Source organism: Miniopterus schreibersii (genome assembly GCF_964146895.1).
Source record: "Miniopterus schreibersii genome assembly, chromosome: 11".
Lineage (NCBI taxonomy): Eukaryota > Metazoa > Chordata > Mammalia > Chiroptera > Miniopteridae > Miniopterus > Miniopterus schreibersii.
In genome coordinates, this window is record NC_138111.1 from 37,955,243 (window position 1) to 37,971,198 (window position 15,956).

The 15,956-nt window shown below is 36.1% G+C and overlaps 1 protein-coding gene across 6 annotated transcripts in view; it reads right to left on the reverse strand.

Moving 5' to 3' along the window:
• Positions 1-2,625: 2,625 nt before the first annotated feature.
• LOC308563645 (cytochrome P450 1A5-like) overlaps positions 2,626-15,956 on the reverse strand; it is a 36,807-nt gene continuing 23,476 nt past the window's right edge. For all 6 annotated transcript variants that reach the window (XM_081150897.1, XM_081150894.1, XM_081150899.1 and 3 more), the window contains 5 exons: positions 15,385-15,508; positions 12,205-12,294; positions 12,004-12,124; positions 8,924-9,010; positions 2,626-6,286 (listed from right to left, as the gene is read on the reverse strand). In XM_081150897.1, coding sequence (XP_081007023.1) covers positions 5,992-6,286; positions 8,924-9,010; positions 12,004-12,124; positions 12,205-12,294; positions 15,385-15,508 — 717 coding nt within the window. In that variant the 3' untranslated portion in view covers positions 2,626-5,991. The remainder of the gene's footprint in view (positions 6,287-8,923; positions 9,011-12,003; positions 12,125-12,204; positions 12,295-15,384; positions 15,509-15,956) is intronic.

The following is a 15,956-nucleotide window of genomic DNA, read 5'->3' on the forward strand; positions in this document are numbered from 1 at the left end:
GCAATGTAAAGCAATACTTTTCATTTATTAAAAATACTTACAGAAATAATGTCTTCACCACGTGCACTCCTGTGATGCACTATTTTTACCCAACATGATTTAGTTTTAGCCATGTTGATTCACTTAACACTAGTAAACTTGTTTACGCATGTGTAGCACATTCTGTTATATGATTACAACGTAATTATATTTATCTAGTATCTTGTTTATGAACATTAAGTTGTCTCCAATTTTTCAGTATTGCAAAAAAAGCAAAAGAAAGCTTAGTGGACAATGCATGTTTTCTTGTGTATGTGTGAGAGTTTCTTTGATAGAATTGCTGAATATCAAGTAAGTGCATCTTCAAGTTTAACTTCAATAAAAATGAAGTTAAAGTTTTCATTTTTGTCAAGTGGTTTATTAAAAATTTCCAAACTTTATATTGCTTGTACCATTTACACTGTAAACAAGGGTGAATGCAGTCTCATTTCTCCAAACACTCACCAGCATTTGCATTGTCAGAATTTTAAAATGTTACCAGTCTCCTAGGTGTAAAATGGTATTTTAGTTTGATTTAATAGGCACTTCTCTGATTATTATTAAGGTGAGTAACTCTTCATGTTTGTTAGCCCTTCGTGTTTTTGCCAGTTCATAAACTTTGTCTATTTTGAAGAGGGGAGCGCTGGTTATCTTTTTCATATTGATTTGAATAAATTCTTTTAAATTCTGGATACTCCTTTGCTGTCTGTTACGGGTGTTGCCCCAATATTCTTTCCCACTCCATGGTTTGTTTTTACATTTGTTTATTGAGCTTTTTGTTGAGCAGAAATTTTAAATGTCAATGCAGTAAATGAATTACAAATTTTCTTATGAATTGCATTTCCTGTGTTTTGTTTAAAAATTCTTTTCTTACTGTTCTAAACATTTTCTTGTAAACATTTCAACATTTAGCTTTTCTTATTTAGGTCTTTAATCTCTCTTAAATTGATTTTCTGAATGATGTAACTTTGGAATGAATTTCAGTTACTTCTTATACAGGTAGCCGATTTCCTAGATTCATCTTGCTGATGTATATTGCCTCTAGATTTCTGGTGCTGAAGGTGGGAAAATGGGAGACAAAAGGGAAGTTTTAAGCTCTTCATCCTTACTGCAACTAGAAAAATAATTTTACATATTTCAGATGCCATAAAATTTTTCTTTGAATTAAGGGATATACCCTGAAACCAGGGCCGTCCTGGAAACCACACAAGCTTTGAACTGAGTTTGATAGAGATTTTCATCCTGGATCAAATTCTTTTCAGCAGAGTGATCTTGGCTATATTATTTATCTTTCTGGGCTTCTTTTTCTGCAAAAAGGTATTCATACCTATTCCATGGTTTGTGCCAAAATTAATTATTTCAAAATGCCTACTACATTGCCTGACACACAGAAGATATTCAAAGACTTTCAGGCTTTTTTCTTTGGCAGTGAAACAACAGTGACTTGAGAGAACTATAGCAAATCAAGATGAGTGCTTGTTTCTCTAATCTTAGCATAACACGATGAAGCTCAGGAAGAATAAATAGCCCAGATTTTGGAAGGAAGTAATAAATATCTGTTATGTTATAAGACCAGGCTTCTCCGCCATTGAGTCCTAAGATTGGCCCTGAATGAAGTTAAAGCTTTCATTTGTGTCATTCTTGCAAAGGTTAATCCTAGGGTGGGAAGTGAAGATTCAGGAGTTACACCCGGGCAAGGGTCAGAAGATGAACCACATCTCTCCAGGACGGAGAGAAGCTTAGTCTGTTTCTTTGTTTTACCAGCCTCAGAGTGCAGACCTGGAGTGGACAGTTCTAACAGGGACTGGAACAGAGGCTTAGGTGCAGAATGGAGGCACTGGACCTGTCCACCGGGAGCTTGTGAGGTCCTGGGGACAGTCTGGGCTAGGCCGTAAGTGACAGGACATGAGCTTTTAATGTGTGTGTGTGTGTGTGTGTGTGTGTGTGTGTGTGCGTGTTCCCTTCCAATATCCCCAAATCTTCAAGTAAGCTTCCTTCAGAATCACTGCTCTCAGTTACACCATTGAAAAACAGATATATTCCCGAGACCCATTCTTGGGTGTAAACAAGACAGGGTGAAAGAAGTGATCCCTTCTCTCCATCAGAGTGACCAGAAGTGACAGATGCCATTAGACTACAAGTGCCCCTGGTGAAGTCAGTGACAAGGTCAGCTGCTGATGTGCATGTGTGTTGGCAAGATGAAGAGGTCAAAGTGGGAGAAGCACAGTGACTTTTTGGGACACATCTGAGATGTTGCCCTTGGAAAGCTTACTAAATGCCTAGGACACACTTGGACAGTGGTCCTGAAGAGACGGTTAGGCAGTTAATTTCCAGATGGAATTTGGTGCCATAAAAATGTCAGTTAGAAAAAAGAATTAAGGGATTATTTGATGAGACCTGGATCTTACAGCATAAAGAAGTGTGAGGAAATGGAGCAGATGTGCAGCCTTAGGTGTAGGCAACAAGGTAAAAATAAAAATAGAAGCAGAGATGCCACAAATACATTCCATACTAAAAAACCTCAGACACTTCCCTTTGCTAAATATTTTCCTGCCCTCCCACTAGATCCATTCATTTAATTATTAATTCATTTCCACATTGACTGAGCAACCATTTATTGATTATCTGCTAGGTACCTGAAACAGTGCTGGACACTGGGGAGACTTGGAAAGCCAAACAGACTTGGCCCTGAATTTGTGCAGCTTGCAGAGAGTAGGGACGTTCACATTAAAATAATGAATGAAACCAGGCACTGGGGCAGGGGTCCAGCATGTGGTCAAGAGTCCATCAAATGAGTACAGTCCGTGCAGTAAATTTAGAAATAAATGTCACCATAAAGCCTGAGAAAGATAAACTTATGTTTAGTAAAGGCATTTTAAAACACCAGCAACTCAGAAAGACTTTTAATAAGATCCGTTAATATGAGCACTTTGGGACTCGATGATCTCACTTAGCTGGAAAATTCATTCTTGCAACGTGCTTCTGTCCACAGGAGCAGCAGATAAAGGCGACGGTACTGTGCGCACGAGTGTAGTTTGCTATTGGAGGGGCCTGATCGTCACAGTGAATTCAGGTAAATTATTCTCTGTAAACAGCATGATGAAGGGTGGAAGGGGAAGTATCAACTTCTATGATTTTTGTTATTTAGGTTTTCTCACTGTTAAAAATATGTCATAGAGAATCAGTTGCCTGCATCCTGCATTTTATTCTAATCTGAAAAGTAAGCCCATGGTGCATTCCTCACAGGGAATTTGTTTTTACAGCCTGTTAAGCCATAAAACAACTCCCTTTTGGCTATTTCTGATTCAAGGTATACACAGGATGGTTTTTTGTTTGTTTGTTTAAAGTATGAATCTTAGGTTTTGTGGGGAAGTGCTGTGTGAATCTGAAAAATCTCATTGTGTATCCACCCCTCTGGAGGCCTGGAATCTGTAGATTTTACAGTCTAATTAATAATTATGTAGACAGTAAAATCCCCAAAGACCTCTTCTGCCTCCCCAAAATGGTTCTGCTTTCTGATTCTGTTATGTGGATTGAAATCACATCTGAATTATAGGTTTAACTGGAAAGAAGTTAGAGAACTGCAATGTGGGACTATATAAATGCCTTCATAAATTTTGGAGCAAGTTTTCTTCTTTGAAGAGCATCCCACTTGCATCATTCAGAGGATAATGTTTCCAGGGTGGTCTCTGTCTTCATGATGTTACCAAGAGCCCCAAGGGGCTGTAGCTATAAGGAGAACACGGAGTTATAAGTAGCCATATGTACTTGTGGATAGCAAGATATCTAACTCCTATAACTTTGTTGTTTTTTATTTTTGTGTTTTTTTTTACTTCATATACAATGACTTTAAGGACTTAATTCATCTTGGTTTATCACTGATGCATATGTTCACATATTATCAACTCCTCTGTGGTCATAATGAATTCTGTGTGTTGTTTCTGGCTGATAATTTAAAATATGTATGTTAATATAAGTTATTTTGATATAACCACTGTGTTGCTTCTGATTACATTTCATAAAATAAATCATTACTTCAGGATAAGCAAATACATATAATTAAAAGTAATTCATCTTTACATATTAAATGACAAGGAAAAGTTATTCCTACTTTGCTTTTATACTTTTCCTATTTTATTCTTGTTCATGTTTCTAAAAATACATATAATGCAAACTTATGAGTTGTACAGAAAGCTCAATGGTATACCATTTGATTATGCCTCAGGAACATAGTAAAAGTGAAAATTAGCACTTTACAATACAATGTATTAAAATAAAAGTACCAAATCATATATGCTTACTGTTAAAAAAGAAGAGGTTAGAAAAATACAATTCTTTAAAGAACATACCAGGTACACAGATAGCAAGATTTGGATAGTGTTCTAGTCATCCCATTATTATTGAGTATACAGAAGATTTGACAGGCTCTTATGGAAAAAAAAAAGGCAAAAATAGATTCTGTTTGACACAGTGTCATGAGGATAATATAAATAATTTCAAAAGCTTTCACAAAAAAGGACAAGCAATCCAATTTGTTTATTCCCAAGGATAATGCTGAGTTTATTTATATTTGAAAAGAAAGACTAAGTCCTGACTTTAATCCTCACTGTCTCTGAATTGTTTAATTTCTCTGCTTTCATTGAAGCAACCGTTCAGCATGGCCATTAGCTAGAGCCAGCCCTCCCTGACTGCTCTTCCAGGTAAATTAGATCCCAGATATGCTTTTATCTACCAGCATGATTTCCAAGTCCTTTATAATGTACCTCCCCTTAATGCTTCAATGTACTTTTCACTGTCCACTTTATGTACCTTATATGCCTTTGCTCATTGACAAAGTCAATTAAAGAAGCACACACATAAGCTGTTACTATACTGGAAGATATTTTAAAATTATTGCTCTTATTTTTCATGTTGTTCTGGGCTACATTGTGCCCTTTTCCTTGCCCAAAATTCATAGGTTGAAGTACTAACCCTCAGTACCTCAGAATGAAATTTTATTTGAATGTAAGATCTTTAAACAGATAAGTTAAAATGAAGCAGTAGGATGAGGGTCTAATATAATATGTCTGGTGTTCCTATAAGGTAAAGGGGTGTGCGCACAGAGAAAAGGGCATGTGAGGACATCTACAAGAGAGGCCTTGGGAGAAACCAGCCCTGCCAACGCCTTGATTTTGGACTTCTGATCTCCAGGACTGTGAGGAAATAAATTTCTGTTGAAGTCATCCAGACTGTGGTATTTTGTTATAGCAGCCGTAGCAGGCTAATACACATGTATACTTAGTAGGTGTCAAAATAAATTTATAGCATTGTAAAGATACCAGTTTGGCCTGAAATTAAATTCTTAATACAGAAAACATAAGAGCCGATACAGAAATGGATTTTGGAGAAATGCCCCCTTATGTCCTTTCTCTCTCTCTAAAATGAACTCCACTCATCTACCCACACCACAAAATGTTCTCTGTTCTAGGCCACTCTGGCTTCCTTCTCTGTACCTCTTGAGCACCTATTTCCTACATCACTGGAAAAATACATATTTAACATCAGAACCTTGTTCTCATTCTGAATCTTGTATTTAAAACCAATACAAATATACCTGTCTATTTGAAGCTGGTGTAAAGTAAGGTAAACACATCTCATCTTCCTTACCTCCTTGCTCAATCCACCACTCATTTTTCCCTTCCTTTCACATTCACAGCGGCACCTGGGACATTACCACATAAGACATAGGCTTAAAGCCCCCGAATTACATCACACTTTATTATTACCTTAAAATATCCTTAGGAGACAAGATCTCTCATGTTAGAACTGAGGCTACACCATGCACTTTAAAAATCACTTCCTATATTAAGATGATAGACAAATAATTGAACAAATAGCATAGTTTAGGGTACATACTTTAAGTTGCTTCTTAAATGAATTTGAATCACATAATTTTTCTGACTTAATTTAGAAAGCCGACACCAGCCTGAGAATCTAAGTACTACCGGTGGTGCGGAGCTCTGCTCGGAGCTGGTAGGGTTTGGGCTTCATGGCTAAACCATACATGGGCGTCAGGTCCAGCTCGGCCCCAGGGCATTTGCTCAGCTTGAGCTGCTGCAGAACTGTAACCATGAAAATGAAGACCTCCTTCCGTGCAATATCTTCTCCAAGACACTTCCGGATTCCCATTCCAAATATCATAACCTTGTCGACAAGATTTTTATTCAGTTCCCTGTTTTCGTTTAGGAATCTCTCAGGATTAAATAAACTGGGATTATGCCAGATAGTTCTGTATAAAAGAGATAAAAGTTGCATTTTAAAAAAGACAAAAGAAATCACTTTATCATTTTGCCATTCTTGCCAACTTCTCCCCAATAATTTCGTTTTGCATGAAATGTTTGTCTGGAATATCCTTTAGAAATTTTATGTAAAATATATGTGTAAATATTCAAACATTTATATGTATATATATTTATGTAGGTATATCATGATTATGACTTTTGTATATAAAATTCTCTAATTTATTTATAAGTTTAGTTATCATAAAGAATTAGTACACTTATTCTTAGTTTTCACTAAAATGACTTCTGTTTCATCAAATAGTGAATAAAATACTTGAAAATTTATTTCAATTTTTTATGATTTTAAATGAAAAGTTCTATAAAATTGTTATACAAATATTCCAAAATATTGGTATAAGTAAAAAGGAATAAATATTCAATCTCCTTTGCTTTAAGCAAAATGAGCCACACCTCTCACTCTCTCACAAATATGTTTAGCAAAAGGCCTTTATACATTGTCACAGAGCTGCCAGGTCACCAGGAAGTGGGTGTGACGGAGGGATTGCCCACATCTGTGAGCCTGGTTCTCACTTTCCCCTCCACTTTTTGTTTCAGGCACCATGTCTGGCTTGTCTATGACAACTCACGCTAGCATGTTCCCTAGCACACCCGAAACCGTACATGAGGGACCCACTTTACTTTATGAAGAACTGGGCCTCTTTGTGTATCCATGTCACTCTCTAGCAGAAAATTTATCTTCTTTCTATGCCAAAAGTCATAGACCTAGAGACCTACAAGTCATACTCAGCCCTCTAATAAATTTCATTTGCTCTCATACTCTTTTAAAATTAATTCCTGCTGTGAACATTTAAACATCAGAAGCTTCCACATGAAAATTTCCATTTCTAAGTTCTGCCTTATAACTGATAGAGCTGACAACATTGGGACAATGTCCTGCTTGACCTCAGTTTACTGAGCTCAATCAAATACAACAGATGACCTCTTCTTATTGTTTCCACAAAGGCAATTCTCTCATTTTTGGTATTTTCCACTGCTCAGTAGGTGCTTATGTTTGCGACCTTTGTTTTAGTTAAATAGGAATAATTTCCCATGATATCAAGTCTTGAATCACATACTCATTTAGCTTAAATAAGTGCCTCCATACAAATAGTATTTCTTTATAAGCACCTGTGTTAACACAATTTGTTTGAATATTACTCAGTATTCAGTATAATCACACATTCTTAGGATACTAGAACACTTAAAGGCACTTGGGGTAGTGCTAACTGAGAACAAATGCCATTAAATTTACACTGACTATATTTTCCTTACAGTGGGTTTTTGTCTTGTTTTTTTATCCTCAACAGAGGATATTTTTTCCATTACTTTTCAGAGAGAGTGGAAGGGAGAGAGCTAGAGAGAAACATCAATACGAGTGAGACACATTGACTGGTTGCCTCCCTCGTGCGTCCAAACCAGGGCCAGGCATCGAGCCTGCAACCGAGGTACGTGCCCTTGGCCTGAATCAAACCCGGGACCCTTCAGTCCATGGGCGACACTCCAACCACTGAGCCAAACCGGCCAGGGCTACAGAGGGGTTTTAATGCTCGATTTTATTCTGCGCATTCACTGAGGGTGAAGAATGGAGGTGGCAATCTTGCTGACAGTACATTTTGCAGTGGGACAGCCTGCGCAGCGAATGTGCTGTTAGGCGCGCAGGATAATGGCCTCTCTCCCAGACAGCCTGCAGTATGAGACGTCAGTCAGGAAATCCTGGCTGAAGGCAACGAAGCTGTGCCGAGCACTGTATACGCGGCCCGCTGAGCGCGAGGGTTCAGTCTCTCCCGGTGTACTGGAGGCAGTAAGCCCCGGCCACGTGCAACATCCAATTTCTGTTAAGCCAATAAACAATGAATGTGGTCCTGCTTCTACTACTTGCTGAACTTGTGGCTTTAGGTAACTCATGTCGCCTGGCTGAAAGTCTCCTCCGCTGTATAGTTGGGATCATGGTAGCGCCACTGCAGAGGGTTATTGTTGAGGCTCAGAGGAGATGCTTCAAGATTTTGGGCCCAGCATAGGGTCTATCAATACTAGCTGCCACCATCATCATTCCCGCCACCACCATCACCGCTGCCATCGGCCTCACTTCCTCTGTGTGAGGTATCCTCAGCTCAGCTCTCCTTTTATAGCTGATATAGATGAGAATCTAGCTATATTTTATTTGCAAATATTTATTGGGTAGCTACTATGTGCCAGGCACTGATCTGGGTGCTGAGGTAGAGGAAAACCAAACAAACAAAAAGAAAGAAAAATCTCTGCCTGGTCTTTCACATGCTGTTGGGGGGTTTCGCGCTGCCGTTCAAACATCAACCGGCCATAACCGAGACAGAGGGTGAACCCATGAAGTCCTTGGCCTACATCTCCCCCAGTAAGCCCACTTTCAAAGTTGGATTTGCCCTGAATGAATTTGTATTAAGATACCATCTTCCCATTATCAGTGAGAAGAGAAAACTGAATTTCCTTCCAACTTCTTTCAAGAGAAATAGAAGGAATGAAGTTTGGTTAAGAATGTGTATCTTTCCCTGATTAATAAATAGCAAACAAATAAACAAACTTAACCCCCAAAAATAATTTTGGTGACTTACTCATCATGATTTATTTGATGCATGTTGATAAAGGTGCACGTATTCTTGGGAATGAAATAGCCATTCAGAGTAATGTCTGCTGTGGTACTGGGAAAGCAAAACACATCATTATCACACAGCACATCCCGTGGATTCAAACAGCCCGTCCCTAAACTGCCGCCCACAACTCACAGGCTATATTTATTAATGTCTTTTAAACAACTATAATGATATGAAATCTTTACAAGTCTTCGTTCTTTCATTAGTTGATACATCTCCCACCTATTGTCAAATTAGTAATTTATTTTTGTATTTGTAAAACATACTGAGCACTTAACATATTTAAAGTATTGCTATGAGCTAAAATCTCAGTGGAAAATGATCTCAATATTTCTATGACAAAGTTGCCTATAAGTAGACACATCAAATTATATCAAGAAACTATAAGGAAGTTATAAAGCATTTTCTGTATATCCAAAGTGTTTTGGCCTTTATCAATAGATCAAGAAAAAAACACACATAAAATCTTTTAGTATTTGGTAGAAAGAACAATAGAATTGGAACTAGAAAACCTGAACTCTAGACACTGCTCACAAAGAACTATTGGGCAAATCTCATATCTACTCTATGATTTCATTTCCTAGCTATGAAATGATATTGTTTGTGTTGGATAATCTCTAAATTGTCTTTAAATAAATAACTGTTTTTTCTAGTCCCATACTCAGACTTCTTTATGCAAACTGTATACTTTGTTCTTTATACCTCTGTAATTGTGTATGGATTAGATTAAATCGTGTGATGTTTCCATATGGCACTCCCTAACTTCCTAGATGGCCCCAACACTCACTTTCTCCCCAGAGGAGCAGCAGTGACATTTCAGTTTGATGAGTTTGATAACCTTCTGGGTTCTCTCTTCTGATGAGCCAACCTATAGAGAAGGTGCATCTCATCTATAATCACTAATGGGCTGAGCTTAAAGAAGTAGACTTTGTACTTCCAGGGGAAACTGCTGTTGTTCAACCTTGCGAGAGATTGAGTGGCAGAGTATGTCTAATTCAGGTGGGAACTATGAGCAAGCCTACTTGATTCAGTTCTAAGCTAAACTGTGCAAACTAGTTCTGATCATTAGTAAAGCTCTTATTTGAATTTCTATCTGACTTATGTTTATCTTGTAGCTGGTACTGAACTTTGTCAAATAATACAGATATTATTCATTAGGTGTCCTCAAAATCCAATGAAGGGGAATGCCAAAAAAAGGAATAGATAAATTTTTTTGGAAAGATTACCCTCTATGCATGATCACTCTCCTATCTCAATACATTCCTGTGCTCCAATTTTATTCTACAAAAAAACCGACCTGCTCCTATTTTATAGAAACCTAGCATGGAAAATTTGATCTCACTATTATTAAAATATGAGTAACTATTCTAAAGGAGAATTCAATATATAATTGCATTAATTGTAGGATTTCCCTCTCTCCATACATATTTCTGAAACTGTGTGTGTGAAAGTGGCTTTCCACATAACTTTTAGGTAACATATACATAATAAATATTTACTAGGGTACTGTTTAGTCTTGTGTGGGGTGTACGTGTATGTGTGCATATACATGTGTGTGTGTTATAGGTAATAGCAAGACTTTTGATCTTTTTATCTATGATTATTCCATTTAGCTTGTTTTAATTCATTTTATTTTAACGTATTTTATGCTTTTTGATCCCATGCCTTTTAAATGGAAAACAGTAATCTTCCAGGTAGTATAGAAAAATAGATTAGTCCCAAAAACCATATATAAGATGTCTTTTATGTCTGTGCAAAAATTCTTGGTTTGTATCCCACTACTCTCGTTGGTCAATGTGTTTGCTCTTTTATTTTATATTAACTTATTTCTTCCCTCTTAATAAAATAATGAACACTTATGTTTTAAGATACATTTTCTTATCAGATATGTCCTCTGATGTGTTTTCAGGGATCCAGAGTAGATGATAACTATTATTTAATCCAAATGGTGCCTGTAAATTTTCAGAGGCTCTCTGTTCCTGATTATTCAGTAAAGCTTGTAGGTCATACTCTTTCATGAAGAACCCAAAGTCATCTTATGAAAGTCATTGGGACAAAAGAATTGTTTCCTTAAAAATAGGACTTATTTTTAAAACCTAAGTTAAAGATGAAATTTACTTCCACCAGAAAGAGGATATGCAGGAAAGGGATTACTGTGAGTGGACAGCATTGTGTGTGCATATGGAAAACAAAGTAAAGAGACAAAATACAGAGAACCGTGTTGCTTACTGTCTGGCCTTAACTCCGCTCAGCTAGTGGTCTGGCCCTTTAGGACACCTCTGCTGAAGGCACTACCTACTGCTGTGAAATAACCATAATTCCATCAGTTCCCTGAGGTAAAACACATTCCCACTCCTTCACTATTTAAAGATGGGAAGAGAAAAAGCACTGAGAATTCCATTTTTTATTTTAATTGTGTGAAATGGAGATAGTTCACACTGCTAGGATGTTGGTTGTCCACATTAATATTTAATAAAGCTTGTCCACTCAATCTATACTGGCATGCATTTGTGAGTTGGAGAGTCTGGTTTAAGGTTCAGTAAACTTTCAAATATCTATAAATGGATATTTATAGATATATAAACTCTGTTTAATCTACTTGTGGCAACACTGGCCTCCTTAGCCAATTGCCCAGCAAAATTCTAAGCTACTGAAAATGAAGCCACATCGGGAGGTGGTTAAGACTGCTCATAAGAGGAAGTTAAGTGAGTTTGTACAATACTTCAGGTCCAAACATATATTATGGTTGGATTATCCATTGTTTGAGACTTCTATATCCTTTCCTCCCCTTAATTAGAACATATAAGATGAAAATTAATCACATCCTAGTGTAGTTATGAAAACATTCATGCATATGCTATTGTTCCCTGTAAAAATTTCATTAGAGAATTTTAAAATAAAATGAATTAAGATTTAAAATAATAGTAAAATATACTAACACAATCTATATTTAAAAAGACTTAAAGTATTCTAATGCCTTAGATTCCTCATTCCCCCCAACCACCATTGGTTGCTGTTTCAAAGGAGAGTTGTATGCTTACCAATGTGGAATAGTAAAAGGAATAAAGGAGGCATGTCTGAATATTTCATTTATAAAAGCTTCTGTGTAGGGCAAAATTTTCGAGTCTTCAAATCTGGGTGATTTCATCCCTATGCTTTCATCTGAAAGAAAAGGGTCTTTTTTATTTAATAAGAAAAATGACAATGACAAAAATTATATTTTTCATCCGAAAGCACGTTACCAATTTCTTCTTGAATTTTGGCTTGAATTTCTGGATAGTGTATCAAATAAAGAAAGCTCCAATACAGACATGTTGATACAGTTTCAAACCCTGAAAAAGAAATGAGACAAAATGCTATGGAGAAAATTATTAGCAAAATTGGTATCTTCAATTTACTTCATATTTGAATATGTGAATCCAGAGAAAAGAATCTAAATATAACTGAAAATTAATAAACTCACAATAAAGTAATTATTGTACATTAAAGTTTGTTTAAACAAGGTATCATCACTTTTGAGATTATTTATACATTGGCTAAGTTCTTTTCATTATGCAAGCAAAAGCAAGAAAAAGACATCACATGCCATTTTTTTCTCAAGAGTAACTTTAACAATACATCAAAAATGTGATCATTTCTTGAAAACTTAACACTCAGAAATGCCACATTAAAAAACTTTTCTAGACTGTTTCAGTTGTAAATTCACCTCTATTATGACTAAATGTCAAAATTAATGATGCTATTTGTGTTTTCTACAAAATAAAATCTAGTAGCAAAAATTCATTTTTAAATCCACATATCTTTTTTCCAGGTTTCTTTGGTGATGATTACATCAACAATGATGATAGCATACATTGATCACTTGATTGCATTGTCATTGAGATGGCGGGGGGGGGGGGGCGTAATTAGTCTCACTTTAGAGGTAAGAAACTTGTAGCATGGGTATGGTTAAAAATTTCACCAAAGCTACACAGAGATCTAGCTAACACTTAAATTCAAGTCTATGAGACTTAACCATTTGTTTGTTCTCTAAACAATTTGCAACACAACGTGTACAAGAAATACACCCAGATATAGCTGCAGAGCAGAGGGAACTCCTTTCGAAGAGTGTCCTCTCAAGACTGGTTTTCAGATCTTTTGAATAAGTCAGTCTCTTATAGTGAGCCAGTAGCTTCTACAATTTCCAAGTCACAAAATTTGTACCATGACTTTATACTGCAAGAAATTATCCTAAAACTAAGTTGTCCAAGTGAAGTTGCTGACTATAGTAGAGCACAGTATGGTGTGAAAATATTGGCTTCTATTCAGAATATATTGACTCTAACTCTCTAGCAGAAGACGAAAGAGCAAGCCATGAATACTGCATGACAGACACTGATTTTGTCCATTGTAGAGTCATGAACATTACATCCAAGACCCGGGACTATCTAGATATATAATAAGAATCATATTTTTATCATCATGAATTCAGCTTTTTATATTAAGACTTAAGCAACATATTATTTATCTTGATAGATTATCTAAATATTGAGGTCATAAGAAATGATTTTGGGAGATCCTTCACTATTTCCAAAGGAGAAATCAAGTTATCAGTTTGAAAAGTCAAATATGGAAATATAAATGTTAATAATAAGGTAGTGTTGATTAAACAGTGTGCTTGCAAATTTTCTCCACTAAAATATGTGGTTTAGAGCTCAATTGTTTTCTTCTAATATTCTATTACATATCACTAGAGAAGTAACAGACACATATGGAAATTTATGTCCTATTAATTTTCTTTATTACTCTTATTTGAATTCAAAATACAAATTCTATCAGGTATGTTTGTTGAGCAAATAAATGCATTATATAGTAATGCATTATACTAGATGTTCTTTGTTCTGCACACATTTATACAAATCATTTTTAACTGTGTTGTGCACATCTGGTGGCACTAATCTATATCCCAGTCATTTGCCAAAATTTTATATTTGTTAATTTTTTCAAGATCTTGACAGTATTACACTGTTCTGAAATATGTCATCAAATCATGATGAAAATGAAGCCCACTTGATGTGTTAATCACGCACACACCAGTCTTTAGTATTCAGTGGTGTTCAGGCTTTAAAAAAATGACCTCACAAACTCTAATAATAGTATTTAGCACTCATAGTTGGCAGAAGAAATGCAAAGTACAGGCATGATCACATTTGCATGATAAGTAACCAGTGCACCCATCAAATTTAAATCATGATCAAAATCGTGTGTGTGTGTGTGTGTGTGTGTGTGTGTGTGTGTAAGGGAAGCAGGGCTATTTGCATAGAAAAAATAATACAAATCAAAACAAATGCCTCTTGTTTGCAAGAAATTTCAGGAACACAGATGCATAGATTCCAGAAAAAAAGTGAACCAAATTGCCAATAAATATGGTATAAAAGAAAAAAAAGGAAAAAATGAATTTGAAGAATATTCCACCTAAAATGAAACTGCTAAAACATCTTTAGTTTTTTGGTGTTACTGCTATACTAAGGAAATTTTCTTCCTGCAGCTCAGTATCTTACAGGAACTATAAGAAACTTCATAGGCAAAAAGGGTGACAAAATATGAAATTTAGGAATGATAGTAGTACTGATCGTCTTTCTAAGATTCTGATGATCTGCATGAAAACTCAAGAATCTTTTTATTGGGTGATCCAGAAACTCTGTGTCTCAGCATAAGGCTCTAATTTAAAAGGAGGCAAAACCAATGGACAAAATGGTAATCTTAGCATTAGCGAGGTTTTCAACATCAGCATTATTTGTGCAGGTTGGGAGCTGTAAACAGTACAGGTGTCCACCCCAGAGGCAGCAGATGGGTAATATGTGGGAGATACATCCATGGAGTATGATGCAACTGACTAAAGCTGCAAATTAGAAACACACCCAGCAACCATGATTGAATCTTAAAAATACAAGGAGGCCTCACCAAAAATGTTAGAAATAGACTGAGATGTAAATAACAAGGGTGTTTTCATAAGTTAAAGATCATGATAATATAAGAATACATGGTAATACATGACAATATAAAGCCTATTTCATAAGAGCACATAAAATTAAAAAGCAACACTTTAAGCAGATTAAGAATAAATGTCAATGGGTTGGGAGTGGGATGTAGGATAAAGAGTAATAAAGAAACAAACAAGGCCAGGTATCGCATGAACAATGATGTTAATGCACATGAACTGGAGACCATCATTAACTCAATTCTTTACTCCTGAGATGAAAATAAAGTTTCCCAAATGACACGGGACGAGGCAGAATGTCAGATTGTTTATGCAGAGTGAGATAACTACATGAAACGATCCATATCAAAAGAGGGAAATACTTGAAACCGTAAACAATAGAACACAAAAAAATGTAATTAATCCTTATTTGCCTTACATGTTGACAAATACTCTCACATACCAGCTCCAAAGATGTCACTCACGGTGCTTATGATTTCATCGTCATTCAAGGTGGCAGTTTTGGCAGTGGCATGTTTGTTGTGGCATGTGTTAATCAGAGCATCAGTGATGTCTCGCATATGGTCCTGAGGAGACAAACCTTAGTATGATTACTGATCCCTGCCTACATTTCACATCACACAGGAATCCCATGCACCATGTAATATAAAATGAACTCAGTTTGCTTAGGAATATAAAGGCTTGAGTAGATCATTTCAAAACTTGCAACCAATTTTACTTGTCAATGGTAATGCTCGATTTTAAAAGTATGTAGAATTAAAAAAAAAGTTACCAAACTCAATTTTCTTCTTAAGATTTCTTTCAACCAAAAAAAAAGTACCTATGTCTGGAAGCGTGGTTTAAAAAATTAGATTAACTTACTACAGGGAAATTGCTGCACAATGAATATACTAAGAGGTTTCCAAACCCACTGTAAGAATTTTACTGTAATCACCATGCAGAAAGAGATGAGGCTTAGGTAGGTTAGGGAGTAGGAAGGAAATGTATGACTTTACAAATTCTTTTACTTACTGT